Source organism: Pseudoliparis swirei, chromosome 18 (assembly GCF_029220125.1).
Source record: "Pseudoliparis swirei isolate HS2019 ecotype Mariana Trench chromosome 18, NWPU_hadal_v1, whole genome shotgun sequence".
Taxonomy (NCBI): domain Eukaryota; kingdom Metazoa; phylum Chordata; class Actinopteri; order Perciformes; family Liparidae; genus Pseudoliparis; species Pseudoliparis swirei.
In genome coordinates this window covers 8,079,549-8,106,820 of record NC_079405.1, presented here as the reverse complement: position 1 = coordinate 8,106,820, position 27,272 = coordinate 8,079,549, and the positions used below count along the sequence as shown (strand labels likewise).

General features: G+C 42.1%; 3 protein-coding genes and 1 long non-coding RNA gene across 6 annotated transcripts; 2 read left to right on the top strand and 2 right to left on the bottom strand.

Annotated features, from left to right (window-relative positions):
• The first annotated feature begins 80 nt into the window (after positions 1–80).
• LOC130209078 (glycerol-3-phosphate dehydrogenase [NAD(+)], cytoplasmic-like) lies at positions 81–15,428 on the top strand. Of its 3 annotated transcripts, none has more exons than XR_008834531.1 (9): positions 81–164; positions 1,593–1,770; positions 1,883–2,023; positions 2,465–2,603; positions 3,061–3,173; positions 4,367–4,603; positions 4,724–4,830; positions 4,924–5,083; positions 15,341–15,428. XR_008834531.1 is itself a non-coding variant. In XM_056438624.1 (8 exons), exons 1-8 carry the CDS (start codon positions 121–123, stop codon positions 5,018–5,020), a joined length of 1,056 nt encoding a protein of 351 aa, XP_056294599.1. In that variant the 5' UTR covers positions 81–120; the 3' UTR covers positions 5,021–5,756. The 3 variants fall into 3 exon arrangements, 1 of the variants encoding a protein (XP_056294599.1); XR_008834530.1 differs by lacking the exon at positions 15,341–15,428 and adding an exon at positions 5,433–5,756; XM_056438624.1 differs by lacking the exon at positions 15,341–15,428 and having other exon boundaries at positions 4,924–5,756.
• Positions 6,533–8,091, bottom strand: LOC130209080 (uncharacterized). The gene is made up of 2 exons (XR_008834532.1): positions 7,872–8,091; positions 6,533–6,760 (listed from the first exon to the last, which is right to left on the bottom strand). It is a non-coding gene; the product is annotated as an uncharacterized LOC130209080 (long non-coding RNA).
• cers5 (ceramide synthase 5) lies at positions 7,224–25,611 on the top strand. The gene is made up of 10 exons (XM_056438622.1): positions 7,224–7,497; positions 15,341–15,446; positions 16,873–17,003; positions 17,745–17,802; positions 17,969–18,019; positions 18,980–19,072; positions 21,357–21,485; positions 21,817–21,923; positions 23,004–23,160; positions 24,842–25,611. The coding sequence occupies exons 1-10, from the start codon at positions 7,325–7,327 to the stop codon at positions 24,989–24,991; spliced, it is 1,155 nt and encodes a 384-aa protein (XP_056294597.1). The 5' UTR covers positions 7,224–7,324; the 3' UTR covers positions 24,992–25,611.
• A 534-nt stretch (positions 25,612–26,145) lies between these two features.
• LOC130209079 (cytochrome c oxidase assembly protein COX14 homolog) lies at positions 26,146–27,263 on the bottom strand. Its single transcript, XM_056438625.1, has 2 exons — positions 27,155–27,263; positions 26,146–26,782 (listed from the first exon to the last, which is right to left on the bottom strand). Exon 2 carries the CDS (start codon positions 26,746–26,748, stop codon positions 26,572–26,574), a length of 177 nt encoding a protein of 58 aa, XP_056294600.1. The 5' UTR covers positions 26,749–26,782; positions 27,155–27,263; the 3' UTR covers positions 26,146–26,571.
• Between the last annotated feature and the right edge of the window lie 9 nt (positions 27,264–27,272).

Below are 27,272 nucleotides of genomic sequence, written 5' to 3'. Positions count from 1 at the left end.
ACCAATCAGCGCGAGGGGGCGTGTCCTAGCCCCGGCGACCTGTCCGGTATAAATACACTCCGTCCCGCCGCCGCGGGTCTTCGCACCGGCAGCAGCTCCGTCTGGAAGGTCAAACACACAATGGCACCGCCGAAGAAAGTGTGTGTGATCGGCTCCGGTAACTGGTGAGTGGAGTGGAGGGTCTCAAAGGTGTCTGAATGAACTCTGGAAGTTTAGTGTGTTGAACTGCAGCAGCCTGTCAGTTGTGATCTATTATATGTTTATACTCATCATAACGGTATTTCTGTTCTCTGGATTATATTTCACACTCAGTGAGCGGCTTTGTGTGCGAGTGCAAGTCTTTAAATTGGCACAATTTGTAAAAAGTATAGGCATCTTTAACCTATCTTCTAACTGAAGATAAATAATTCATAAAGTGGATTTTGTCTTTTGCAGAGGGGAGATCTGCAACACTGACCTTTGACCTTTCGACTATTCAACACCCCCTAAATCTTTATTAAAGAAGCAGCTCTTTTATTTAGCAGTATTTCTGCTGAAATGTTGTTGACGTTAATCGTCCTGCGTGACATTTAGTTCAGTCTGCGGAGGAGGAAGTGTTCAGATACTACAACACTAAAGATATTTAAAGCAGTAGCTGTATTTGTGAAAGACCGGCATTCAAAATTGTACCTATGAAAAAGTCAGGATTTATGTCAGCAGCATGTTAAGTAAAAAAATACTCATGGCTCTTTCTTAGTATCTACATTATTATCATATTTATTATTGATGCATAAGAAGCATTCCAATGCTGTAGCTGGTTGAGAGATACTTTAAGGTTAAGTTATCCACATTTGGGAAGTTACATCTATAACAAGTCATGTGTTAAAAAGTATAAAGTAGCATACAATGGAAAAACTCAAGTACAAGTACCTTGAAACTGAAGTAGTTGATCAGGTTGTGACAGGTCAAAAAGTAAGTGTTGATATGTAATCTTAAAAAGGGATTTATCAACTCCGAGCGTGTTATGATGTTACGATGACATTCAACAGCCTGTTATGAAACACTCCTGACGCCAAAACAAAGGTATTCTGGTACTCTCTGTCTCACCTTTATTATGGTCTGGGAAAGCGTCTGAAAAACAACTAAAATCACGTGACTAAAAATATCGTAATTACAATGGTCCATAGTGACATCTGCTCACTGTTAGGAGACACACTACTGTATGTAAAGCAATAACTATAATAGAGTAGTCATGAGACATCTACAATATATAAAAGTGCATACAGTAATGAGTGTGAGACCTACTTTAATACCAGCAATAGTTGAGAAATACACAATTAAAAAGTTGGTACCCGCCAGCAGCATCAGAGAATCAATAGAACCAATCAAACCCGAGACTAGGGACGCAGTGTATCGCAACCGTTCCACCCTCTATTGATCTCTGCCGCCCTAGACCACAGTAAGAAACCATTAAGATCTCATTTAAAATGACATATCACAGGAAAAAACAGAGGACATTTAACCTTCTTTTTTTGGGTGGGGGTAACGATAAGTTCAACCAGCTGCTGTCTCCGGTCCCAGTATGACCACTGTGTGTCTATACGTGTCCACAGGGGGTCGGCCATCGCCAAGATTGTGGGCGCCAACGCGGCCAAGTATGACACGTTTGACAGCGCGGTGAACATGTGGGTGTTCGAAGAGACGGTGGACGGCCGTAAACTCACCGAAATAATCAACACGGACCACGAGAACTTGAAGTACCTGCCCGGCCACAAGCTGCCCCTCAACGTGGTGAGCGTGAGAACAACTCGTTGACGGCGTCTAGGGACCCCGCTTGGTGTTGTCGTGTGACTGAAGTCTCCTCCCTTTTGTTTCCTCCCTCGTTTCCTCCCTCCTCGTCAAGTTGGCCGTCGCAGACTTGGCCGAGTCCGTGAAAGGAGCCGACGTCCTGATCTTCGTGGTGCCGCACCAGTTCATTGTGCGCGTGTGCGACACCATTAAAGACCACATCAAGAAGGATGCTGTGGGGATGTCTCTCATCAAGGTCACATGTTCACATCTCTCATTATTTTATTTTTACCTTCGCATTGAAAATGCGAAGGTTATGTTTTGATCGCCGTGTATTTATGTATTTATTTATTTGTATGCGTGTTACTCGCATAACTAAAAAAGTATTAAACCGAATTGCATGAAATTTGGTGGGATGATTGGTTATTATCCGGGGACCATTTGATTAGATTTTGGGATCGATCGGGTCAAAGGTCTAGGTCAAGGTCATGAAAAGGTCAACATCTTCTTTTTACCATATAAGCACGGTCAATTTTTATCCAATTGGCATGCAACTAATGCCAACATGTTCATAATTCAATGCCGAATCTTGTGATATGCGAAGGTATGCGCTCTACCGAGTGCCCATTCTAGTTTATTTATGTTTCGCACCAAAACAGGAATTGCCCTTATTCATGCTCTCGTGGTCTGCTTCCAGGGTGTGGATGCGGGTCCAGAGGGTCTGAAGCTGATCTCTGAGGTCATCCGAGGGAAGCTGGGCATCACGGTGACCGTCCTCATGGGAGCTAACATCGCCAACGAGGTCGCCCAGGAGAAGTTTTGCGAAACAACGATCGGTACGCGCGATTAATAAATAGACATGTGATGGGGGACGCAGTGAGCTTTGTCTTTTAGAAATGAAAAGTGAAATGAAATGTTGCTATGAAAGTAAAGCACCCCTTTGCTTTCGGCCTTAAATGCAATGCGTACAGGATAACAACATTATGTGTGTGTTTTATTTACACTCAATTATTTACAGTGTGATTGGTCAAAATGATGAAAATCTTTTTAATGGCCTTCTCCATTCATTTATTTAAAGTGATTCTGATTCTCTGTTTTAAAACTTGTTATAATGTAAATATAATGAACACATATGTAAACACTATTGAGCCATTTGAGTTTTTTTAATGACATCTTTAATATTTCACAGTGAACATCTTGAAATGTAAATGTTTTATACCGTAAACTGATTGAGCCATAAAAACGTTGATAGGGGTTTTTTTTTGGGGGGGGGGGGGGGATTTTTGGACACAGGGTGCAGAGACAAGGCTGTCGGGCCCATGCTGAAGGAGCTCATGCAGACCACCAACTTCCGTGTGACGGTGGTGGAGGAGTCTGATGTCGTGGAGATCTGCGGGGCGCTCAAGGTCGGCTTTTCTCTTCCCTCAAAAAAATAACGTACTGCTTTTATTTTCTCCGACCATCTGAGTGCCAGCAAAATGTTCAATGCCGTGTCCGTGCTCTCGTAAGAACACATGAAAGATGTAACGAGTGGAAAAAATGCAGCGTGGTCAAAAGAATTCCAGTTGCGAGAATGTTTTTGTGGCTTATTATTTCTCGCCATCTACTGAGATTTCTCTTTTTTTAAATTCACCATCTGACTGTCTGTCATCAGACATCTTTTAACTAGTGCATTTCAGACCTTTTGAATGGAAAAGATGACAATGCCATGATAAAGAGGAACATCTGCTCGTCTTGCAGATAGGATTAGGGTTTTTGAAATGTACATATAACAAACCAATCACTAATAAATAAATGCTAAATAAAATGTTCACTCTTTGTTTCATTGTAGCCATTTGCTCAAATCTAATTGTTTTTTTAAATTTCTCATTAATGTTCACTCAGCACCCCATCTTGACAGAAAAAACAGAAATGTAGACATTTTTGCAAATTTATTAAAAAAGAAAAACAAATATCACATGATCACAAGTATTCAGACCCTTTGCTCAGTATTGAGTAGAAGTCTTTTGAGCTCGTACAGCCATGAGTCTTCTTGGGAATGATGCATGTGATATTTCAGTTTTTATTTTTTAAGAAATTTGCAAACATTTCTACATTTCTGTTTTTTTCTGTCAAGATGGGGTGCTGAGTGTCCATTAATGAAAAATAAAAATAACTTTTTTGATTTTAGAAAATGGCTGCAATGAAAAGAAGTGAACATTTTAAAGGGATCTGAATACTTTCCGTACCCACTGTATATGATAATCAACAGGATGTGGGGCGACTGTGGGTCAGTAGAGTGGTGGTCGGCTTTCAATCAGAGGGTCAGCGGTTTGATCCCCAGTTCCACTATTCCATGTAGGCAAGGCACTTAACCCCAGATTGCTCCTTTAGGCCTATGGATGAATTAGTAAGAGTCCTGATGGACCCCCAGGGTGTGAATGGGTAGAGTTAAAGCCCTGCGATTGGTCTGAATAGTAGAATAAGTACCATGATGCAGCAAAGAGACACATCAAGGCCCTGCTCCCTCATCCAAACAGTTTGGGTTCCTCAACGCGTAACAGCCGACATTTAAAGAGGGCCCCGCGTTTACCGGCAGCATCTCCTCCTTCCGCTGCAGAACATCGTGGCGGTGGGAGCCGGTTTCTGTGACGGCCTGGGCTTCGGCGACAACACCAAGGCGGCGGTGATTCGCCTGGGCCTGATGGAGATGATCGCCTTCGCCAGGCTCTTCTGCACAAACTGCCAAGTGTCCCCCGCCACCTTCCTGGAGAGCTGCGGCATCGCCGACCTCATCACGACCTGCTACGGCGGACGCAACCGCAAGGTCGCGGAGGCCTTCGCCAAAACAGGCAAAGTACGAAGAAGATGGACTGTGTCCCCCCGACCCCCCCTCGTTGGTGTTTCCCATCCCACCAACGCCATGACAACGTAACACCGAACACTAAATCGATACCGAACGTCTCTTTGGTTTCAGAGCATCGAGCAGTTAGAAAACGAGATGCTGAACGGTCAGAAGCTTCAAGGTCCAGCGACGGCGTCCGACGTCCATCAAATATTGAAAGATAAAAACATGCTGGAAAAGTAAGTTTGTCCTCTATGCTCGTTAAGAGGATCTTAATTGGATTATTATTTTATGACAGGTTGAATGTCCGTCGCTGTCTCGCTGGCCTCTAGGTTTCCCCTCTTCACCGCCGTTCACCAGATCTGCTTCAACGGCCACCCGGTCACAGAATTCATCAAGCGTTTGCAGAACCACCCGGAGCACAGCTGAAGGAGCCAGAAGAGTGGCAGGACGATCGGGAACGGACTCGCGAGAGCGACTGTGAAAACCCAGGTGAATGTGGTGGAGACTGTTCTGCCCGAGTGCTTTCATGTTTGAATCTCAAACACTCAACAACACAGAGTTGCCATGACAATACCAACGAAATCGCTGACTTCTGTTTAGATTTATGAGAAAGGAATTGTTGCGTTGGAATCGACCACGTCTTAAAGGTTTAACGTATTTATACAACGCTCAGACCCCCACCTGAATGTTGTGAAATGTTACGTAACGGTTTGGCTTGTTTTTTTCTTCTTGATTTACGATGATTTGGGGGTTTTGGAATAAATTATTAAGCTTGCTGACTTTGCGCCTGTGCTCGTGTTTAATGTTTAATGTTTGACTCGCTGGGATCTCCCTGCAGGACACACTCACACCCACTCTGCTGCCGCCTCGCTGTAACCTGAGCTGAGCTCAGCCAGGCTGCCACTCTAAACTCTTCACCTTTACCATTTTCTAAAGCGTCTATTCAACCTTTTCTTTTTAAGTTCACGTCACGTCTCAGTTCTCATGAGTGATGACTGTGTTGTTCAGTGTGGGTATTTGAGATTATTTCAATAGGAATTAGGAATGCTGTCCAAAATCAACCCACTGGACTTATTTGTTTTGTTTTGATTCATTCAGAAACATATTGGAAGATGTAATCTCTATAAATTATGTTTAAAATGCAATAAACATATTAATTCTATTCGTGACCATGGGTCAGTGTATCTCATCAATGATCAGTGCCTGTACGTGACTGTGCAGCACGAAAGGCAGCGAGTGGTGTTATACGCGGCTTTGCCAGTATTCTCATTGTTAAAACGCTTGAGCAAAAATCCTCCCCGTGTATGATCTTTAATCCCACAAATGAGTTCATATTTTTTTTTTTAAATGCACCAGCTCTGTTGTTATGTTGTTGAGCATGAAGTTTCATCTTTTGCCACTTGTATCGAATAGGATCCCCTTGGTAAAACCCCTTGCATAGTTTTTGAGTCAACTGGCCTGTAAGATTTCTAATAATAACAACACGCCATGTACATCTATAATTATACACGGGGGGGGGGGAGCACTGCAGCTGCAGCTGCCTAATCCCTGTTGAACAACACAGGGATGCCACCTTTTTTGAAATACTACACCATTGTGGTTCTGTAGAAAATCAGAATGTGACTGGTATTCTTTCAGCCACTTTTAGTCCCATTTAAAGTTTATATATTTTAAATAAGCAATTATAAATATCTATACTGCCTTTCAGTGGGGTACAAATTTATGTTTGAACTCTTACAGAAATACAATACCTTGTATTGGTCAAGAAGGTTGCATAATATTTCTGAACAATGTGTAGTTGTAGTACACCCATGTGCCACTAGGGTGCACCATCACATAGATCAAAAGCCCCTCACTCCCGTCAGTTGTATCTACTTCTCATTCGGTACCTTTACAGACAACCCATTATTATTATTGAGCGGAAAAAATAAAATGTCCTAAAGTATAATACGTTTTAATAACATATTAAAGTATATGACAACAGGGTGGCTCTTCCAGGAAATCCACAGGGATGGATGCCATGCATAAATGGCACCCATCCGTTTCAGCGAGGGAGGAGAGACTCGCCTTACTTCCTCAATTCCAGTCCTCATCTTAGGGCGGCTGCCAAGGTTTGTCAAGCTGTCCGGTGACCACCGTGACATGCAGGAAGCTGGGCTGCATTGTCTTCAAAATAAAAGAAAGAACATGTGAGAAAAAAAGGAAAAGCGGGTTTAAAGTGTCTTGGCACAAGCAAGTCCAAAGGTTTACTGTTAAGTCTTTGATAATTGACTTGTATGTTAAAACCATAGGTCAAAATGCACAGGTCGTTTTGCAAGGAACTACGGTGCCCCAAACATATCCGGCATCATGTCGGAGCATGGCATTTTGCCTGATTAATTAATTAACTTATTTATTTAGAATTTAAGGTCAAGTCTTTGAGATTTTGGCAACAAGTCAATTCTAAAGTGGTGAGAATAAGTCACGAAACAATATTGTAAAACATTTAAATTAACCAAACACTCGGTAAACCCAATCCTAATATTTCACAAGAATTCACAAAATTGAACATTGGGAATCTTATTTTGAAAATGTGAAGCGGAAGTTGCTGGTTTTCCTCACACTAGTGCGGCACAAGACATCGCGCAAGTGGCCCAGGGGCAGGAGAGGCTCCCATCAAGTTTCACACATCCTCTTCCAGATAATAAACTCATTTTATTTAACCGACCGAGGTCTGGGACTCTGTAAAACATGGCTGCCTTTTCAGCCTGGTTCTGGAACGAGAGGTTCTGGCTCCCACACAACGTCACCTGGGCGGATCTGGCAGACCCAGCTCCCGGGGTCGAGTACCCCAAAGCTGGACACTTGTTTGCTGCCTTCCCGCTGGCTTTGGGGATTTTCGCCGTCAGGATACTTTTCGAAAGGTTCGTACTCGCTGCTGCTGTCGGGGCTTTTATTTGAAAAGAGAGGGAGAAACTCCCGAAAAGTACTTTTTAACGGGAGGCTTCCTCACAACAACGGAGTGATGGGTTTGCTAGCGGCGGGTCGACCAACGTCTCTAAATGTGTGTGACGGGATTTATTTTGTCAAAAACACACCGTTTCCTCACGCCGGTTACAGTTCTACCCACCAAATACGGTTAAAAATATACTGATATTTATTTTCTCAGCTACTTTAACCCCGTTTCACCTCCACCGGCCGACGCCTCCTCCTAACTCCTCCTTGATGTTTGGGTAACGCCGCAGCGGGATGGTCGACCGTTACTATCCGGGCTGCTCCTGTCTCTAGCTGCCCTCACCTGACGCATGCGCTCACAGGGACATGATGATGATGATGATGATGTACTTCTGTGAAACCCCCACAGCCACCTGTCACATGTGCGGTTAAGGTATCCATCCGGTCCTGTGCAAAGGTGGAGCGGTGTGCAAAAGTGGATAACAGTGCAGTACACACACCTCACACCTCACACACACCTCGGGTTGGTGCACACCCATGGGAGCCACCTTGCAGGTCTTGCTGCGAAGAAGTCCTGGAGGCTTTATTCTTTGGCAAACAAGAGCAATGGGTTTATATGTAATGAGTTGGCCCGTTGTTCCCAGCCTCTCCCTCTCTCTCTCTCTCTCTCTCTCTCTCTCTCTCTGACATTTTAGGGTACTGAAAGTGATGGATCGATGGAGGGTCAGCCTGGTGTGACAAACAGGGCAGATGTATTTGTCCGATTCCTCAAAAGACCTTTTATTATTATGTGCTGTATACGCTTTTATCAAAAGCAACTTACAATCCTGTTGCATTCATACACCGTAGACGCAGCTACAGGGAGACATTCAGGGTTAAGTGTCTTGCTCAAGGACACATCGACTAGGGAGGGGATTGAACCTCCAACCCCCTGATTGAAAGACGGAGCTGCTACCACTGACCCACAGTTCCTCCCTCAAAGCAAAGATGTTGGTGTTTTGTTTGGACTAGTAGACTATTGATTTGGGAACGCCAGGAGTGGGCATTAAGAACAGGCTCAGCGGAGAAGATTTGCAGAAAGCGTGACTCTATTTGGAGGACGAGAACCTTGAATAGCGTTCTTCGTTTTCTGTCCTGTGTGCTGACACCGACGGTAGCGACAGCAACACCACATTTCCTCATTTGTTGACAGGGTTATACTCAGTTCAACTGCTTTAACTTCTTACACGTCCATTTTTTTACAACTACATTAATTTCAGCAACTTTAACAGACTTTTCTCCTGTCAATGCTAAAACTTTGACCCTGCAATGATTGGTAAATCGACAGAAAATGAATCAACAACTCTTGTGACAATGTTTTCAGCAGAAATGCCAAACAACTGTAGCTCTGGGGTAAGAGGGCCGTCCTGCAACCGCAAGGTTGTGGGTTCGATCCCCGCTCTCCCCATTAGTTGCAAGTCGAAGTGTCCTTGAGCAAGGCACTGAACCCCCAGTTGCTTCCCGGGCGCATCACTGCAGCCCACTGCTCCTTAATAACTAAGGATGGGTTAAATGCAGAGAACTAATTTCCACTTGGGGATTAATAAAAGTGTATATTTATTTTTATATTTAACTCCCTTTGTTCCAGTTTCTCCAATTTGAGAATTAGATGTTTTTTTTGTCATACAGGAAAACAATTATCCTTTTGGTCAAATCAAACCAGCTTGCTTTGCCCTCAGGTGGTGAGAAAATGCTAATTTGTTTCTGAAATGTTCTCAAACATGATTATTTGATTTATAAATAACGAAAATTAATGTAGTTGCAGCCTCACTTCCAACCCTGTCTCCGCCTTGGAACAACAACTCCCCTCTAAAAAAGCTTAACGTACAACTTCCACTGTTAATAAACCTTTTACTACAGTGCTTACGCTTCAAATACAACTGCCATTTCATTTGCCTTTAGAATTTGTATTTCGACTGTCAATTCAACTACAACTACAAGTATGAAAATGCAACTTTTTGTAGTTGTAGTCATGGCGTCTTCGAAGCTGCAGAACCTGCTTGTTTAAGAATATACACTTTTATTAATCCCCAAGGGGAAATTAGTTCTCTGCATTTTAATCCCCTTAGTTATTAGCAGCGAGCAGGTGGCTGCGGTGAAAGAAGCAACTGGGGGGGGTGTGCCTGGCTCTGCTCTCTGGAAACGACCAACAGAGGGGAATCGAGGGGATCGAACCCAACCCCCTGCGGTGCGGCCCTCCCTCTTACCCCACTGAGCTAAAGCCACCCCCCTATCTAACTCAATCTTTGCCTTACAGTGTTATCTTTGACTACTGCAGTCTGTCCTATTTCCCTAAATATTATTCTTTTATGTCAGTCAGGAAAATCAGTCGCACATACGGCAGAGACCTGAGAGTATCGGACGTCTCCTCGCTTAATGTAGCTTATTTGTCACGACGGGATTAGGGTGGACCCAAATGCACGACGCAGGAGACAGATAATGCTGATAAAGATCCTTTACTGAAAGTATTGTCAGGAACGGAACAGACCGAATAAACAAACACACAGTGGAAAGCTTGAGGGCTCGGTCTGAGAAACACAAGACAATCTGGCAGAGGACAAGTGGAAGTGAGGGAGCTAAATAGTGAGGGACTAACGAGGGGATGGGCTGCAGGTGAGAAGGGCGTGAGGACCAGGTGAAGGTAATGAGGGACTAACGAGGTGATCAGAGGCAGGTGAGGGGAGTTGGACTGACGAGATGGGAAGCAGGATCTGGAATGACATGATAGTTAGAGACAGGATGAAAACAACTAATACAAAAAGGAAGTTGTGTGTGTGTGTGCAACTCTCGGCCCTGGTAAAACTACAAATTGGGACGTGCATGAAATTATGAGTAGTCTGGCCTGTTATATAATCTGTTGTGGCCCATTTTGACTGTTTCCCCACAAAGTAAGAACAGAGAGAATACTTAGATTCTGAGTTTAGTAACATGCCATGTGTGTGTTGGAGTGGTCAGGATCTGAGGAACGGGGGATGTTTTTGACGTTGGAAAAATGCAATTGTGTGTCATGCTCATGGTGCAATTAAACAGTGCAATCGAAATTGCAATGTAGATTACCATCAGTAATCTTTCAACAACAATATTCCATATAAAACCAACATATGCAGTGTAACTTCTGTGTTTTGGATCAGTGTGTGCAGTGAAACTTCTCTTTAAAGGTATTTTAAAGAACCATGTCAAATGCAACTTTGCTTAAAGACACAGGCAGGTTTAAAAGTATTTAGCATTCTTTCAACTTGTAGGACACTAGTTAAATTGGATGGTATGAAAATCCAGCCAGTTTGATGTAAACATATCGTCACTCTACAGGTAACTTCAGGGCAAGCAGAACGTGCTTGGAGGTAAAGCTGCTAATCACTAGGAGATAAAAATAAAACAGGGAGGGCAAGAAGTGTAAGCGATTTTGTGTTAAACTCGAGGCATTGCTTCGTTTTCTTCCCTTCTCATAAAGATATTTTGTGGTGAGATTCCTCACCAGCAACCGTCTCCTTACACACCGCTGAGACCATGGAGGTTTGATCATTTCAAGGATTCCTCTACGGTTCAATACCGGCTCAGTGTTTCCTTTAAGATTGACTTGATTGTGTCTTGCTGATGTGATGATTGAGTCAAAAAGTAGGTAAACACTTCCAAGAGACTCAAGACTGTCAACAATCAAATAGTTGCGCAAATGGTTGGAAAAAAAATCACAAGAATATAAGTGACCTTTAAATACTTTTCAAAATCTGGTAAGAAAGGACACTGTAACCATGGATGCACATTATTCTGGGTTTTGAAGTTTACAATTTTATATGTTCGTATTTCTGCTATTTGGAGCCTCCAGTTTGTCCACTAATTGTTTCACAATGATGTTTCTGTTCAAAGTCAAGACTGAAATGATGTTCACATCTCTTTCTGCATTCTTCTGTAAACTGTGGAAATGTGTGAATGTAAAAGTAAAACCAACAAGACACCCAGAGCTTTAGAACATGTTGTTAGACACATTTGTTGATGTAAATACATATTAAAAAAACCCAAATACACATATTAAATGAGAATGGGCACTCGGTAGAGCGCATATCTTCACATATTACAAGATTGGGCATTGAATTATGAACATTTTGGCATTAGTTACATGCCAATTGGATAAAAATTGACCGTGCTATGGTAAAAAGAAGATCTTGACCTTTTCATGACCTTGACCTTGACCTTTGACCCGATCGATCCCAAAATCTAATCAAATGGTGCCCGGATAATAACCAATCATCCCACCACATTTTATGCGATTCAAGAAGATTTGGACCTTTTCATGACCTTGACCTTGACCTTTGACCTGATCGATCCCAAAATCTAATCAAATGGTCCCCGGATAATAACCAAATCATCCCACTAAATTTCATGTGATTCGGTTTAATACTTTTTGAGTTATGCGAGTAACACGCATACAAATAAATAAATTAATAAATACACGGCGATCAAAACATAACCTTCCGCATTTTCAATGCGAAGGTAAAAAGCCCAAATACACATATTAAACAACAAATTAAACACATTTGAGATTGACCTTATAGACTCTGATCTACTTTTGTCCCAATAGCTGTTTTATTGTAGCTTCCTCTCAACTGAACTTCGTACTGCTGTGTCAGTGCTGTGAAGTCCGTCCTGTGTGCCTGAAAGAATAAAGACAATTTTCTTCACGTTAGAGAAATACGTTCATGTTCACAGATCTCACCGACTGAAGAGTTCCTTAAAGAGCACCTGTTTACATTTGTGCAGCACCCGTAATGATAAACGTGTAAATGATTGGTTGAGCCTCTTTCGATATTCCTTGACATTATAACGATGTCAGTGTTTTAAGTAACACGATGAATTCATCTTTATATTGCTATGCTGGTAGTTGTGATGCAACATAATTATCTCAAGCCACACATCATGCAATGATACATTCTTAAACTATAATGTGGGCACATTATCTAACATATTTTATATATTAATTTGGAAGTCATTGTATTATTAAGTGCAAAGACCCGTTGTTGCCGCCGAGCAACCTGCTCATGTATCATTTTGAGCCTGACTCACAGGGTGCTGCTTAATATGAACCTGTATTCTATGTTTACCTTCGCATTGAAAATGCGTAAGGTTATGTTTTGATCGCCGTGTATTTATTTATGTATTTGTATGCGTGTTACTCGCATAACACAAAAAGTATTAAACCGAATCGCATGAAATTTGGTGGGATGATTGGTTATTATCCGGGGACCATTTGATTAGATTTTGGGATCGATCGGGTCAAAGGTCAAGGTCAAGGTCATGAAAAGGTCAACATCTTCTTTTTACCATAGCGCGGTCCATTTTTATCCAATTGGCATGCAACTAATGCCAACATTTTCATAGTTCAATGCCCAATCTTGTGATATGCGAAGGTATGCGCTCTACCGAGTGCCCATTCTAGTTGCTATATTTTTTAGCCAAGTCTTCTTCAAAATAAAAGATCTATGGCTTCTCACAACAAAACAATATGCCTTGCCATAAGCCAACATTGTATATATAGGTCGTATTGATCCACCAGCACAAAGCACAACATGCCTGTATTAGCCAATACGCCATTCATTTGTCATTTTGTTCCCATAGACATCACCGGAAGCTCAGACGGTCTTTCCCCTGCTGAGCGTGACAGTTTGGGCGTAATGCAGAACATAACAACAAGCAGGGGTCAGGCAAGGTCATACTGTTTTCCTCGTGAAAGAGGCATCCTCAAGGGGATTTTAAGTAGTTCCCTGTAACAAGCAGGTTTCTCCCCCCCGGCAACAAAGGATGAGCACACTGTATATTACATCATATCCTTTATTTGACTGCACATTTTGTTCTCTGCTCTCCTCTCTCCTGCCTCCATCCCTATGCCACCTCATATCGGGCAGAGGCACTCATCACCTGATCCCCTGCAGCTGAGGCCAATTAGGTCTATTACCTGCACCTGTTCCCCGAGCCACTCCCCCACACTAACCACGCCCACGGCCGCCACGCTTCCCCTCAGCGAGTCTGTACTTCATATGACCCTTCGTTAGATGCGAGGCAGCCAGGCTCATGCAACGCATTCACGACGCTCGCTTTCCATGTTTTCCTGCTGGAAACCCCTGAAGCGCACCGGCTCTCTGACGACGTCCACAGTCAGAGAGACGGAGAGCAGAGAGGGAGAAAGTGTTTTTAAAAACATTTGAAAGTAACCACACTTGACCTCAGCCTGAGGACTCACACAGCTGTTGTAGTCGTGGCGGTAGCTCCGGCGCTCTCGCGGTGGCTTTGATGGCGCTGCACAATACTTAAAAATGCCCTGTGGCGTTTTCCTGTAAACAAACTTCAGCGTGTCTCACCATAAATAAACAATGTGTCCGTGAGGCCTCACAAACACGATGAATGCCTTTCCTTTCTAAACAAATCATTTCCAAGGCCCGCTTATTCTTTTAAAGTGTCAAACCGGCTTTGTTTACTAACACGTTTACTCGCAAGAAGTCGTCTTCCTTTTCGCCTTATCCCCAGCTGTCGATCAGGAGAATAGTGTGACGCCATTTGCTGGAATGTGTATTTCTCCACCTTTTGTGCATGAGACAAACAACACGGTGACCCACTAAAACGCCTCATGTTACCTTTAACTTTACAACAAAGACGCTGCAGGTCATTTTGGATTTGTTGATTAGTCTCTCGTTTAATATTGTTGGAGCTATTTATTTTGACATTTGTATTCAGTTTTATTGTGAAGTTATATTGTTTAATCATTGCTTATTACCTTCGCATTGAAAATGCGGAAGGTTATGTTTTGATCGCCGTGTATTCATTTATTTATTTATTTTTATGCGTGTTACTCGCATAACTCAAAAAGTATCAAACCGAATCGCATGAACTTTGGTGGGACGATTGGTTATTATCAGGGGACCATTTGATTAGATTTTGTGATCGATCGTGTCAAAGGTCAAGGTCACGGTCATGAAAAGGTCAAAATCTTCTTTTTACCATAGCACGGTAACTTTTTATCTAATTGGCATGCAACTAATGCCAAAATGTTCATAATTCAATGCCCAATCTTGTGATATGCGAAGGTATGCGCTCTACCGAGTGCCCGTTCTAGTTTAGGTTATATTTTGGTTATTCTTCCTTAAACTTTCTTTAGTTGAGTTTAATACATTGTTATTGTTGTTTAAATATATTTAGTTGTAGGATTGGTTCTCTGATTGGGTAACACTGGACACCTGTGGTTGTATGTAGGTGTGGGTAGCTTCAGGACCAGCATGCACCGGGGTGGCCGATGTTTTTTTTACCAGCACACAAGAGGCAGTGTCAACATTTTGTTTGTTCTTTTTGCTTGTTTCGTTAATAAATTCTAAGAATAATGGAATAATAGTGGCAATTTGATTTATAGTTCTATTTGAGTTATTTGACAAATGGCCACTACACCTATATTTACTGTTGAGAGTCTCAAATCACTTCATATCATACAAGAGTCACTAAAAAAATATATGTTCACAATGTTTTTCTCTTTTGTATGCATGAAGGAACCCTGTTCATCCCTCTGGTCACGGATTGAATGCTATTTTAAACGTGGGTCAAACAGATGCTTAACTTTTGTAACATCATTGTGTGATGTTACTTTGTTGAGGAAATGTTACTTTCTGTATTCTTGTTGTTCTTAGTTTGTACTCTAGGTTGAATGCACTTATTGTAAGTCGCTTTGGATAAAAGCGTCTGCTAAATGACATGTAATGTAATGTAATGTAATGACCCTTTATCTCTCTGCCACAGGGGCATTGCCAGTCCCTGTGCCCGGAGTCTCCACATCCAGCCGGGTATCGGACGAAGAGCGCAGCCCAATGCTGTGCTGGAGAAAGTGTTTACATCCATCACCCAGGTTTGGGTTCTTCCTCCCTTTTTAAAAAAAAGAAGCATTTGTGTACCAGAGTTTCAGTAACCGTTCATAACATCTGAAAACTCAAAGATCAATCTATGATGACAGAGCGCTCACACACACGCTGCCTCCGCAATACAACACTGGACTCCATTACTTTGGGGTTTAGTTCCATGGAGAAGATCGATGCTGAGGCCGATGTGAGCCATCCACTTTCCGCTTGGTTTTAAGGCTCTGCATTATTGAAGTCAAGAGTTTTCTTTATTCCAACTTGGATATTGACTTGAACACTATTTATAAGACAGAAACATCTGTATGACAGTATTAAAAGTAACATGGTCTTCGGAGCGCCTCGTGGTTAAAAGACCTGCCATGTTACTGTCCCCAGACCCTTTGTTATCATCTCTCTCCCATGTTAATATCGAAAAAAGTGACGTGGTCTTGTCAATAAGACTCTTAACTAGCTAAAGCGTGTCTCAAAAGCTTCATGTGTTGTGCCTGCAATATTTACAAAAAAAACACAAATTGCTTTTAGACACTATTGCTATCAACCACAGTGGAGGACAAAAATAAAAGATATGTATTTATTAAAATGGTATTGGAGCAGTCCTGTCTCCAGTCACATTGGGCGCACCATTTTTTTATTTTATTTAATTTGACTTGGATTCCAAACAAATTAAATTTGTTTTAAATGGTGTACATCTTTAAAACAAACAACGTGTCTCATACATCATTACATCAACTAGAATGGGCACTCGGTAGAGTGCATACCTTCGCATATCACAAGATTGGGCATTGAATTATGAACATTTTGGCATTAGTTGCATGCCAATTGGATACAAATTGACCGTGCTATGTTAAAAATAAGATTTTGACCTTTTCATGACCTTGACCTTTGACCCAATCGATCCCAAAATCTAAGCAAATGGTCCCTGGATAATAACCAATCTTCCCACCAAATTTCATGCGATTCAAGACAATTTTGACCTTTTCATGACCTTGACCTTTGACCCGATCGATCCCAAAATCTAATCAAATGGTCCCCGGATAATAACCAATCATCCCACCAAATTTCATGCGATTCGGTTTAATACTTTTTGAGTTATGCGAGTAACACGCATACAAATAAATAAATAAATACACGGCGATCAAATTTTCAATGCGAAGGTAAATATTACCCCAAATTACAGGAAACACTATCCAACACCATAACCCATCTCTTATGTAATCAGATGCAAGAGTTTAGTGGGAGCTTAGCGGTGTTGTGTGATTTAAGTGGAGGCTTCCATTGAGTGTAGTGTGTACTCTAGAGAGATTAAAGCACACGATTGCGATACGCTCGTACTGGACACGATAAGTAAAGTAACCACGCTTCCTCTTCGTCTTCGTCGGGCGCTTTACTCAAAGCCCAGTTGTCTTCCCCGCACAGAATCCAGACTCCCGCCATCTGGACGGCCTCTCCAAGCAGCTGGACTGGGAGGTGCGAAGGATCCAGCGCTGGTTCCGCCACCGCAGGAACCAAGATAAACCCAGCACGCACACCAAGTTCTGCGAGAGCATGTACGTTGATCCCCGTTGTGTTCCCCTTTGTCCTCCCTGCAGGCGCACACTGTGGTGGATTCCTGTGCAGGTGTGGTGTGATGTTTTCTGTGGATGTATTTGGACAGCGTGTGTGTTTCTGTATTTCTATTTAAGTCAGAATGCAGACTTTTAGTTTGTTCTTCTCCAAACGCTGTTTATTGTTTGGACTTGGATTTAGATTTCAAAGAAGAATCAATAATCAAGTTATGTTGGAATAAGGATTGTGGCTCTGCTAGCCCATGTGGAAATGCCCTTGGGCAAGGCACTGGACCTCAAATAGCTCCCTGTGTGTACAGTTCAAGTCGCTTTAGATCAAAGCGTCAGCTAAATGAAATGTAATCTAAGTAAATGCAAACCGTATTATTATTATTTTTTTTTTAATGGTTTATTTAATAAGGGACAGTGCACATTGATAAAAACTTTGCAGTAAATGTGCCAGAGTTAGCCAAGAGGCTATTTTACATCTGTAGTCCCAATGTTGCTGATGTTAAGAACAAACCTAAAAACATAAGATTACAAATACAATCTACAGATAAAGCAAATAAAATAAGGGAGAACAATGTTAAAATGGACAGAATAAAAACATAATGTCAGAGATACAACGTAAAAGCTTACAGACTAAATGTGACATATAACTGCAAACAGTATATTATTATCTGCTGATTCTCTCTTAAACCAGCCCTATTTTCTGGACCATAACTCCTTCTTGTTTACTTGTAGGTGGAGGTTTACATTTTATACGTGCATATTTACCTATGGGCTCCGGTTTCTGTGGCAGGTGAGCACACACGGGCTTGGATTGGAAGCATAAAGAGGGGAGGTCGGCTTTTTGGCATTGTTTGTTCTTTCATTGACCATATTTTTTGATTGGCATATTTCCAAAGATAAAAGCCTCAAGGACTGTTTGCTGGACTAATGTGTGTGTGTGTGTGTGTTTTTTTTAGTGTCCTTGGATGTGGGATACACAACTTTGCTGGTATGGCTATCCTTATCAGGTATGATTCAGTTCTAACTGTTCTCTATATAATCTATAATGCAAACCGATACAACAACCACAGCCCCAGGAAGTCCCCAAAGTCAAGAAATGAACTTTTTTTGCTGTTATTGGTTTGGATTACAGGACGTTGTACCTAATAAACCGGTGCACAGTTATCCATGACAAGCAGTGCTGTGTCACTTTATATTTGAGCAAACAGCACAGACCATATGTAGTTTTTTCTTCACTGGCCCTCTTCTTCCTCCTGTTGTATAAACGATAACATAACAAGCACTCTGACACGTTTAATCATGTCATTGTCTTGTTGCAGATCTGCTGGTATGAGTGTGTAATGTTGGCTAAATGTCTTTTGCAGATTTCAGTCACAGACCCTGGTAACATTTCCATCACATTCCAACTTCACCCTCCTGTTATCTTCACATTTACTAACATATTTTACCCTCGGGGTCAATTTGACCCCAGCAATTAAAACCTCCAGAAAATTATTAGAATTAATATTGTTTCCCAAGTTTAAGTGTAAGGTACTTTATGTTTGTTTGTTGACTTCCTAAATAGCCCTTTAAATATATAAAAAAGTTGATATTTCTTATATGTTTGACAGTGAAAAACAGCCTGGGGTCAAATTGACCCCAAAGAACACCGACATTAATCATTGAATGGGGTCAAATTGACCCGAAAGGTAACAGGAGGGTTAAGCTCATGTCGAATTTGTTCAGATTACAGCCTTTTGTTATGAAACGAGTCATCAGATAGACAGAACCCACTTTAAGACACAATTTAAACACGATGCACCGGACAGCCTCTCAAGCTTTATTGACGTCGCGGTGGTTCACTGGTTCCCGGATGTGATGTCGTGGTGAAGCTCAGTGGTGGTCACGCGTCACGCGTTCACTCTTAATGCGGCGCGATGTCCAGTTCAGTTGTGATCCGAACCTGTCTCACCTGTGTGTCCCTTCAGGTCATGACTCCGGGTCTCTACCACTACTACGTGACGGAACTGGCCTTCTACTGGTCTCTCGTGTTCTCCCAGTTCACCGACATAAAAAGGAAGGTGAGCGGGAACAACGCCGCCTCTGTTAGATTCGAACACAATGGACGCGCCACAGTTCCACCGCTTGTGAAACACTCCTTAATAGCTCTACTGTTCCTCAAATGTCCGTCCGTGTGGGACGCAAGGCTTTTTCAAATGTATGCAGATAAGGGAATTTAGATGTAGTTATGGGAGGTCACATGTGTTTGCGGCTGGCGCCGCTTCTTCTGTGGATGCTTTGTATTTTTTCAGCACGAGGGAACCCACCGGCATGTGATTGATTTCAGAGCCGGAGTTTGTGACGGGCGCTCGCCTTTTAACCCTCCTGTTACCTTTAGGGTCAATTTGACCCCATTCAATGTTTAATGTCGGTGTTCTTTCGGGTCAATTTGACCCCAGGCTGTTTTTCACTGTGTCAAACATATCAGAAATATCAACTTTTTTATGTATTTAAAGGGCTATTTAGGTAGTCAACAAACAAACATGAAGTACCTCACACTTAAACTTGGAAAACAATATTAATTCTAATAATTTTCTGGAGGTTTTAATTGCTGGGGTCAAATTGACCCCAAGGGTAAAATATGTCAGTAAATATAAAGGTAACAGGAGGATTAAACATTGAATGGGGTCAAATTGACCCTAAGGCAACAGGAGGGTTAATGTTTGAGAAGTCTCATACAGCGAATATCTGGAAGGGGAAGCAGGAAAAGTAGGCCAGTGACACTTGTTTTAATTAAGAGTCGAGCTGAACGCGACGAGGCAGCTTGCATGAGTTCACATGTTGTGTAATATATGAATTATGCATGATGGGATGTTCAGGCACACAGAGCTCCTGCTGTTTCTCGAGATTTGTGTTTATCAAGCTGAAAGAAATCCCTCAAAGCCTTTCTTAACATGTACCTTCAATAAGCTCGGTTTCATCGTGATACCGTTACAGTTTGCTCCGAGTCACGAAGGTAGTAAGGACATAAGTGTGTGTTAAAGGTGTTGCTAGACAAGTAAAAGAGCCGGTATTCATGCCAACTGTGGTGCAATGTACACATTCAAGCTGGTCGACAGAGGAAGATTGTCAAGTTTTGAGGCCTTCGAGAGATTCTATGAACATGGATGTTGCACTTTATTAGATTTACAAACTCTAAAAGTCTTTCTACGGTCGAGAGAAATCAGCCTGAACTGAGGGAAACATTTAAAAACGATGATCCCCAGAGGATAAATTCAGTTGTTGGACCTAGAGAGTAATTAATAAGAGGTGACATGAGACGAGGGAAAGACTGAGACTGAAGCGAGAGTTTGTTGGAAATACGGAGCAATTAGACCTCAACTTAATATATCAATATATATTTACATATATGTTATGACCAAACACCTCCACATATCCGTCCAGCCTGCTGCTGTCAGCCATGATGCCTTCACTGTCAGACGCACACACAGACGTCTCTTATTTTTGCCCGACTGTGTCCTGACCTTGTGATGGACAGGGATCTTGTGACATGCATAGTTGCAGCATTAGTAACGGGGAGATGTGTGTTTTTTTATCTGGGAGGATGTTGACAACAAGCATGTTTTTGATTTGATTTTTAAAAAATCTAAAGCTGCAGCCAGGCACCACTCGACCATTCAGCTGTCGGCAAAGCTTTTATGTCCACTACACACTCCTGGGTTAGGAAAAAAGATGATTGTGTCTGTTGTCATGGCACCCACACAAAAATCCCCATTGCGTCCACCATTACTTCTTTTTGCATTTCCAATTTTCCTTAAACTTGTTCATCACCAACAAAGCTGCTACCTTTATTCTGTGTAGTTGATGACATCCTATCTCTTGCCTTGGCTGTGTGTTGTCATCATTACCTTCGCATTCGAGAATGCGGAATGTTATGTTTTGATCGCTGTGTATTTATTTATTTGTATGTGTGTTATTCGTATAACTCAAAAAGTATTAAACCGAATCGCATGAAATTTGTTGGGATGATTGGTTATTATCTGGGGACCATTTGATTCGATTTTAGGATCGATCGGGTTAAAGGTCAAGGTCAAGGTCATGAAAAGGTACAAAAAAAGTGGCTGCGGCGAAGGTATGCACTCCACCGAGTGCCCGTTCTAGTTATTTTTATTTTGAGCTTAACTAAATGCTTTGTCTTAGGGTTTCTTTAGCCGGAACTGGGGACGTTGCGGTGACATGTATGGGGGGGGGGGGGGGGGGGGGGTGGTCTGCATCATGTGTGACCTACTCGTTCACCAGGATGCTAACTATCCCTCTTTCCCTTTTCCCCCTCTCTTTTTCTCTCTCTCCCTTTTGTAATTTTAGGACTTCCTGATAATGTTCATCCATCACCTGGCGACAGTTAGCCTGATCAGCTTTTCTTACGTCAACAACATGACGCGAGTCGGGAGCCTCGTGATGTGTGTCCACGACGCCTCCGACTTCCTGCTGGAGGTCAGTTCACAAATCAAATATACCGTGCTTCACTTTACTCCTGGACATTTTCATACATTAATAATGGCGATAAGGAAGATATAGAAACACGTGACTGCTGTTGGCACAGGTATTGATCGGCCTCCGCTCTTACATTTACAACAACAGCTTCCTCTTCGGGTTTTGTTCTGTAAGGCTTTCGCTTCAGTTGTTTTCTTAAACAACGCAGATGAAATCTGATGATTGTTTCCTGTTTCCTGCCTCAAAAAAAGTTGATGGGGAGAAGAAAAAGATGCTATACATTAAAAAAACAATTAACTGTTACTTCTGTTTGTTGTTGTTTTCCCAACAGGCAGGTAAAATGGCCAACTATGCCAAGTACCAGCGCTTGTGTGACTTCCTCTTCATCGTGTTCAGTGCGGCGTTCTTCATCACACGATTAGTTATTTATCCAGTATGGTGAGTTCTCAGTCACTCTCAACCTCAGAGTCAATATTAGAACTATGCCGCATTCATGAATGTCTTCATGCACAAGAGCTCATTACGGCGTTTTTTAAAGATATAATCTCGTTGGCTGAGCTCAGGTTGTGTGCATAACGCTGTCTTTGAGTTCTGCTTTTGTAAGAACACAAAACTATGTAATCCTACATAATACTACAGATTCCTGAACTCAATCGAGGCTGCAGGGCGTTATTAAAATAATAGTCCACATTTATAGTTTTTTTCTTAACAAATTGTAATCAATTAGGTCATTTTTAATCCACCCATTATTATCTTTTATTAATTGACTGAATGTAAGGCATTATTTATTGTCGGTAGCTCGTTAACGTTAGCTTAGTAACATTAAGTTGACCATTATTAAAACGTTAACATTAAAGCTTAAATCAGCCGGTGGCTCGTTAGGTATTACATCACCAACAGATAGTAACAGTGAGCGCTTTATCTCTAAATAAAATCATTTCCCACTTGTATTTTACACAGTTGATGTTCATGAACTAGCGCACGCACACAGGCCGACGCATTTCAGTCCATATCCTGCAGCTATTATTCGTAGCATCAGTCATCCTGTACTTTGCTAACATGAAGAACACCACCATGACCACAGGAACCGCATTAAACAAAGAGATGCAACTATCACCAGATGAGAGGATATCTATCCGACAGCTGAGACGTCATTTCACTTCCTAGCCGGAGACGTGTGCCACGCCGGTTTGGAGAGCAACCGTTCCTCCTCCTCCGACAGAGACCCGTATGTCGAGGCGAGCTCAACCTCCAGAGGGTCGAACAATAGGGAGCCTATCGCCGACGAGCGTAACCCGAGCGGCTATATTCAGTGTCTTGGTGAGGATGAGCGATAACTTCGGATTTAAAGGAAGACGCACTGAACATTATGAGCTGATTGTCACCCGCCTGATTGCCATCGGCATCCTAATGAGTATGACCCCGTGTTCGCTTCACAACGGGCCCGGGCTGGTTAACGAGAGGCGTGAAGTCCAGCTGTGACTCCCTTCACATCTCTTTTGTCCTGTGGTCTCCCAGGGTCCTGAACTCCACTCTGTTTGAGAGCTGGGCCATCGTGGGGCCGTACCCGTCCTGGTGGCTCTTCAACTTCTTGCTGCTGGTCCTCCAAGTGCTGCACATCATCTGGTTCTACCTCATCGCCCGTATAGCTGTGAAGGCCATGCTGCGGGGCAAGGTGGGTCACATGACTGGGAGGTCCTGTAGCGTAGAGAATAGAGATAAACAAGTTTAACAAGCGGTTGATCCTATACTTTCTGTTTTTACAATAGTTTATAGTTTTTAAAGATACAAAAATGGTCTTGTGCCAGCCACTAAAATGTGAAGACGTGCTCATTCTTGTTGTCTAAAATAGAAAATATGAGTTAGATATTAGATTTCTGATCACACAAAACACGACATTTAACGATCCCCAAAAACTGACATTTTGTTGACCAAATAAATGATTTCCTTTAGTAGTTGATAATAATTAAAAACAGTGAAAGCCCTCATGAGATGCGGCCTTACTGTTATGACCTGCTGAGGGATTTGACATCCTACACATGCAAACTCTCCTCTCACAATTCATTTTTCAACTCCTAAAACTTTCAAATACTCACTTGTTAAGTTTTCAGGCGAGAACTTACTCTGTTTCTCTTCAGCGTGATTGGTTTCATAAAGTATAATGCAGCTCAATCTGAATCCAAAGGGGCCTAGATACAAAAAATATATATATTTCACACATTATTTATCACACTTCGTCAAAGATTAGAAAACAACAAAAAGGTCCAACAACAATAACTTAGACACTGAATACATGTGTCAGTCTCTCTCTGTCCTTACCCTCTCGCTTATTCTACATTTCCTTTGTCCACTTGAGGCCTTGACCTTCTCTGTTTCTGTATGTTGCCTCCGCTGTGGTTCCTTGCACACATCTTCACTTCATCCGTCCCTCTCTCTACGGATTCAGTTCAGTGGGTTTTAATTGGACAGCTGTTGCGGTTCACCGGCGCTCCGACTTCGCGGCTCTCACAAAGGCGGCAGTGAGAGGCGTGTTGTAAATGAGAAGTAATGCGGTAATAGAGTCATGAATGTCGGGGTGCTGTTGCTCGTCAGGCAGGAGACGGATGGAACTGTCCGGCACCACCACCGTGTGGTGGTGACGAACACCGATGATTTGCATGGATACACGTTTGTTGGGCTTGAAGCTGCGGATTAAATACACCTGTCGTTAGAATAAACCCTTGAGTTCTTAGCTACTTGATACTTTAATGTTATATTACTTTATACTTCACCACATGTCAGAGGCAGACAGTTTATTATCGAATTCGACAACATTTTTATGTCACTAATTACTTTGCACATGAAGATTTTAAAAGCCTGCAATAAGCATGTATAATACAATTAATTAAACCAATAATATGATAAAAAAAAGTGAAAATAGCTCTCTAGCATTAAGCTCCAATATTAAAATACATCTTATGTCACTGCATTAATACTCATGATTTAATAGTACGATATATTATGTTATTTTGGCAGCAGTTTGTTTCTAGATTTGGAATGTTTTGCTTGAAACAGTATTTTTATTTAGTTCAAGTAAAAGATGTTAATACTAATTATTTGAATTTTCCATTTGCATTTAGCCCAGTTTTAACCGGTAGCCCTTCACTGGACTGCTATAAAACTAAGTCTCATGTTGTATCTGTAAGTGAAATATTCACAACACACCATATGACAAACGGATCACAAATTCCACTCAAAAGGACGAACATTATTAACGTTCTTTTCATTTAGCGCGTGCATTATTGTTCTCGAACCTGTGTCGTGCTTGCTCCCGTCCAGACAATAATATCCCGTTTCCTCCTCCATCTGCCTTCAAGGTGAGCAACGACGTGCGCAGTGACATCGAGAGCAGCTCGGACGAAGAGCCCGACACGCCCACAGGGGGCCCGAGGGCCTTTTCTCATTCGCCCAGGGGGGAGAACGGCACCAGGAGCCACTGCGGCGTGCAGAACCACAGCAGCTGGTGACAGGAAGCTGGGAGCCCCCTGCAGTTCGTCCCTGGCGTCTCCAACCGCTCTGTCTTTTTGACATTCCCTTGACATCCAAGGCACACACACACACACACACCCACAGCTTTGAAGAGCCCCGCACTGACACAACTCGAGAGGGGACGTATGAAAAGCTGCAATGATATCAGTTGAAGGAAGTTACTTGCGTAGTCTTATTCTTTAAATGATGGGATTTTTCTTTTTTGTGCCGAGTTTGACTGCCGTTGTTGATTTGTTTCAATGTTCTCTCCCAGTTTTATTGGTCAGATGAACTTGTATTATTTGTGTGTTACTGTTTAATTCACACTGGATCCCGTAGGGTAGAAAACACTAATCCGTAAAGGTCATCTGATGTCACAGTAGGTATTACACATAACGGTTTAAATAACCGTTGTAGCTGTCGTTTGATCAGCTCCTGAAGGCGCCTGCTGTGTGTAGGAGCAGAAGTACACACACAGCAGCAGTTTCGGCCTTCAGCGATTTAATGTGGATTTTTCTCTTTTAACATTGTTTGGCAATTTTGACTTAACGTTTATTTCCGTTTTACTGTAGTTGTTTTTTTACTACTTCTTCCGAGATTAAATGTTAATGAAATTCTTTGTCACTGCCTACAGAGGAATACAGGTATGAGGGCTATACTACAAGTCTGGTATCACGTTCTCACTTGAGGGACTTGTAAACAAATATTTATATATATATATATATACACACACATATACACTACCGTTCAAAAGTTTGGGGTCATCCAGACAATTTTGTGTTTTCCATGAAAACTCACTTTTATTTATCAAATGAATTGAAAATTGAATAGAAAATATAGTCAAGACATTGACAAGGTTAGAAATAATGATTAATATTTGAAGTATTAATTTTGTTCTTCAAACTTCAAGCTCAAAGGAAGGCCAGTTGTATAGCTTATATCACCAGCATAACTGTTTTCAGCTGTGCTAACATAATTGCACAAGGGTTTTCTAATCAGACATTAATCTTCTAAGGCGATTAGCAAACACAATGTACCATGAGAACACTGGAGTGATAGTTGATGGAAATGGGCCTCTATACACCTCTGGAGATATTTCATTAGAAACCAGACGTTTCCACCTAGAATAGTCATTTACCACATTAACAATGTATAGTGTGTATTTTTTATTAATGTTATCTTTATTGAAAAAACTGTGCTTTTCTTTGAAAAATAAAGATATTTCTAAGTGACCCCAAACTTTTTGAACGGTCGTGTATGCATATAGATATATATATCCAAATATATTCCGTAGACAAGAAGCCATTCTTGTTGCAGTCCTGTTCATAAACACTACATTGCTTTGTGTGTTTAAAGGCATTTAATATAATGCAAACAATTACAGCCATCTTCACTCCTGAGACTCACAGTATGGATGTTACGCATGCCATTGGGGCAAATATGTTATTGTTGGGAGTTTTTATACACATTTCCCTTGCACGCTCACACACAAAAATCACTTAAATGTCCCGAGAAGACATTCACATCTTGATTGTTTAGCGACGGGAATGTCCACGTGTGCAGAACCCCCCCTCCCCGGTCACTCTTTGAGGAGTTCAGGGTCCTGGTTCTCCGCTGCCAGCTTCAGGGCTTTCTGCTTCTGCACGAAGCGGTACCCGCGCATCGCGCACAGGTAGCCTCCGTAGACCGTCAGCAGCATCATCGAGGCGGAAAACGTCCGGTAGCCGAGGTCAGCCAGGCGCTTTCCAGACACCATGATGATGAGGAAGAGGAAGAGGAGGAGGAGGATCCTAAAAGGGACCAGGAACAAGTTCAGCAGCAGAATACCGGCCTGTCATTGATGATATGGGGGCTGCTTTAATTCACACGATGTTTAGCTAAATCGTTAATTTCAAGAATTTGATTGTTTTTATCGATGATGTAATTGCGTTAATAAGTCCGATGTTAAGTAGCAGTAGCAGTTCACACATACGCACGCACACTAATGTTTCCAGTAGTCTGCTGACAGGTTAGCGTTAGGTTCTCTGTTGTCTTGTGTTTACTACAAGCCTGCTAGCAGTCGTTACATGCATACAGCTTAGCCCACTATTGTTTTGACTTTTAAAAAACCGCACGTCTTTGTCACGTTACCTCTTGAAGCAAATACTTAAATCTGACCTCACCTTTTAGTTTAAGAAGCGATAACAAGCGCACAGGTTGTTGTAGGTGTCCTCAATGTCAGCACGCCTACTTGTGAAGTTAAACCGCAAGCGAGCTAACCTTTCGTAAGGTACGGAAACT

Coding starts and splice junctions, on each gene's coding strand:
- LOC130209079 (XM_056438625.1), bottom strand. CDS start 26,748: ATGGTGTCTGGAAAGCGCCTGGCTGACCTCGGCTACCGGACGTTTTCC.
- cers5 (XM_056438622.1), top strand. CDS start 7,325: ATGGCTGCCTTTTCAGCCTGGTTCTGGAACGAGAGGTTCTGGCTCCCA. Junction 7,498..15,340: donor GTCAGGATACTTTTCGAAAG/GTTCGTACTCGC, acceptor TCTCTGCCACAG/GGGCATTGCCAGTCCCTGTG. Junction 19,073..21,356: donor TCACCGACATAAAAAGGAAG/GTGAGCGGGAAC, acceptor TTGTAATTTTAG/GACTTCCTGATAATGTTCAT.
- LOC130209078 (XM_056438624.1), top strand. CDS start 121: ATGGCACCGCCGAAGAAAGTGTGTGTGATCGGCTCCGGTAACTG. Junction 165..1,592: donor GTGATCGGCTCCGGTAACTG/GTGAGTGGAGTG, acceptor ACGTGTCCACAG/GGGGTCGGCCATCGCCAAGA. Junction 2,604..3,060: donor GTTTTGCGAAACAACGATCG/GTACGCGCGATT, acceptor TTTTGGACACAG/GGTGCAGAGACAAGGCTGTC.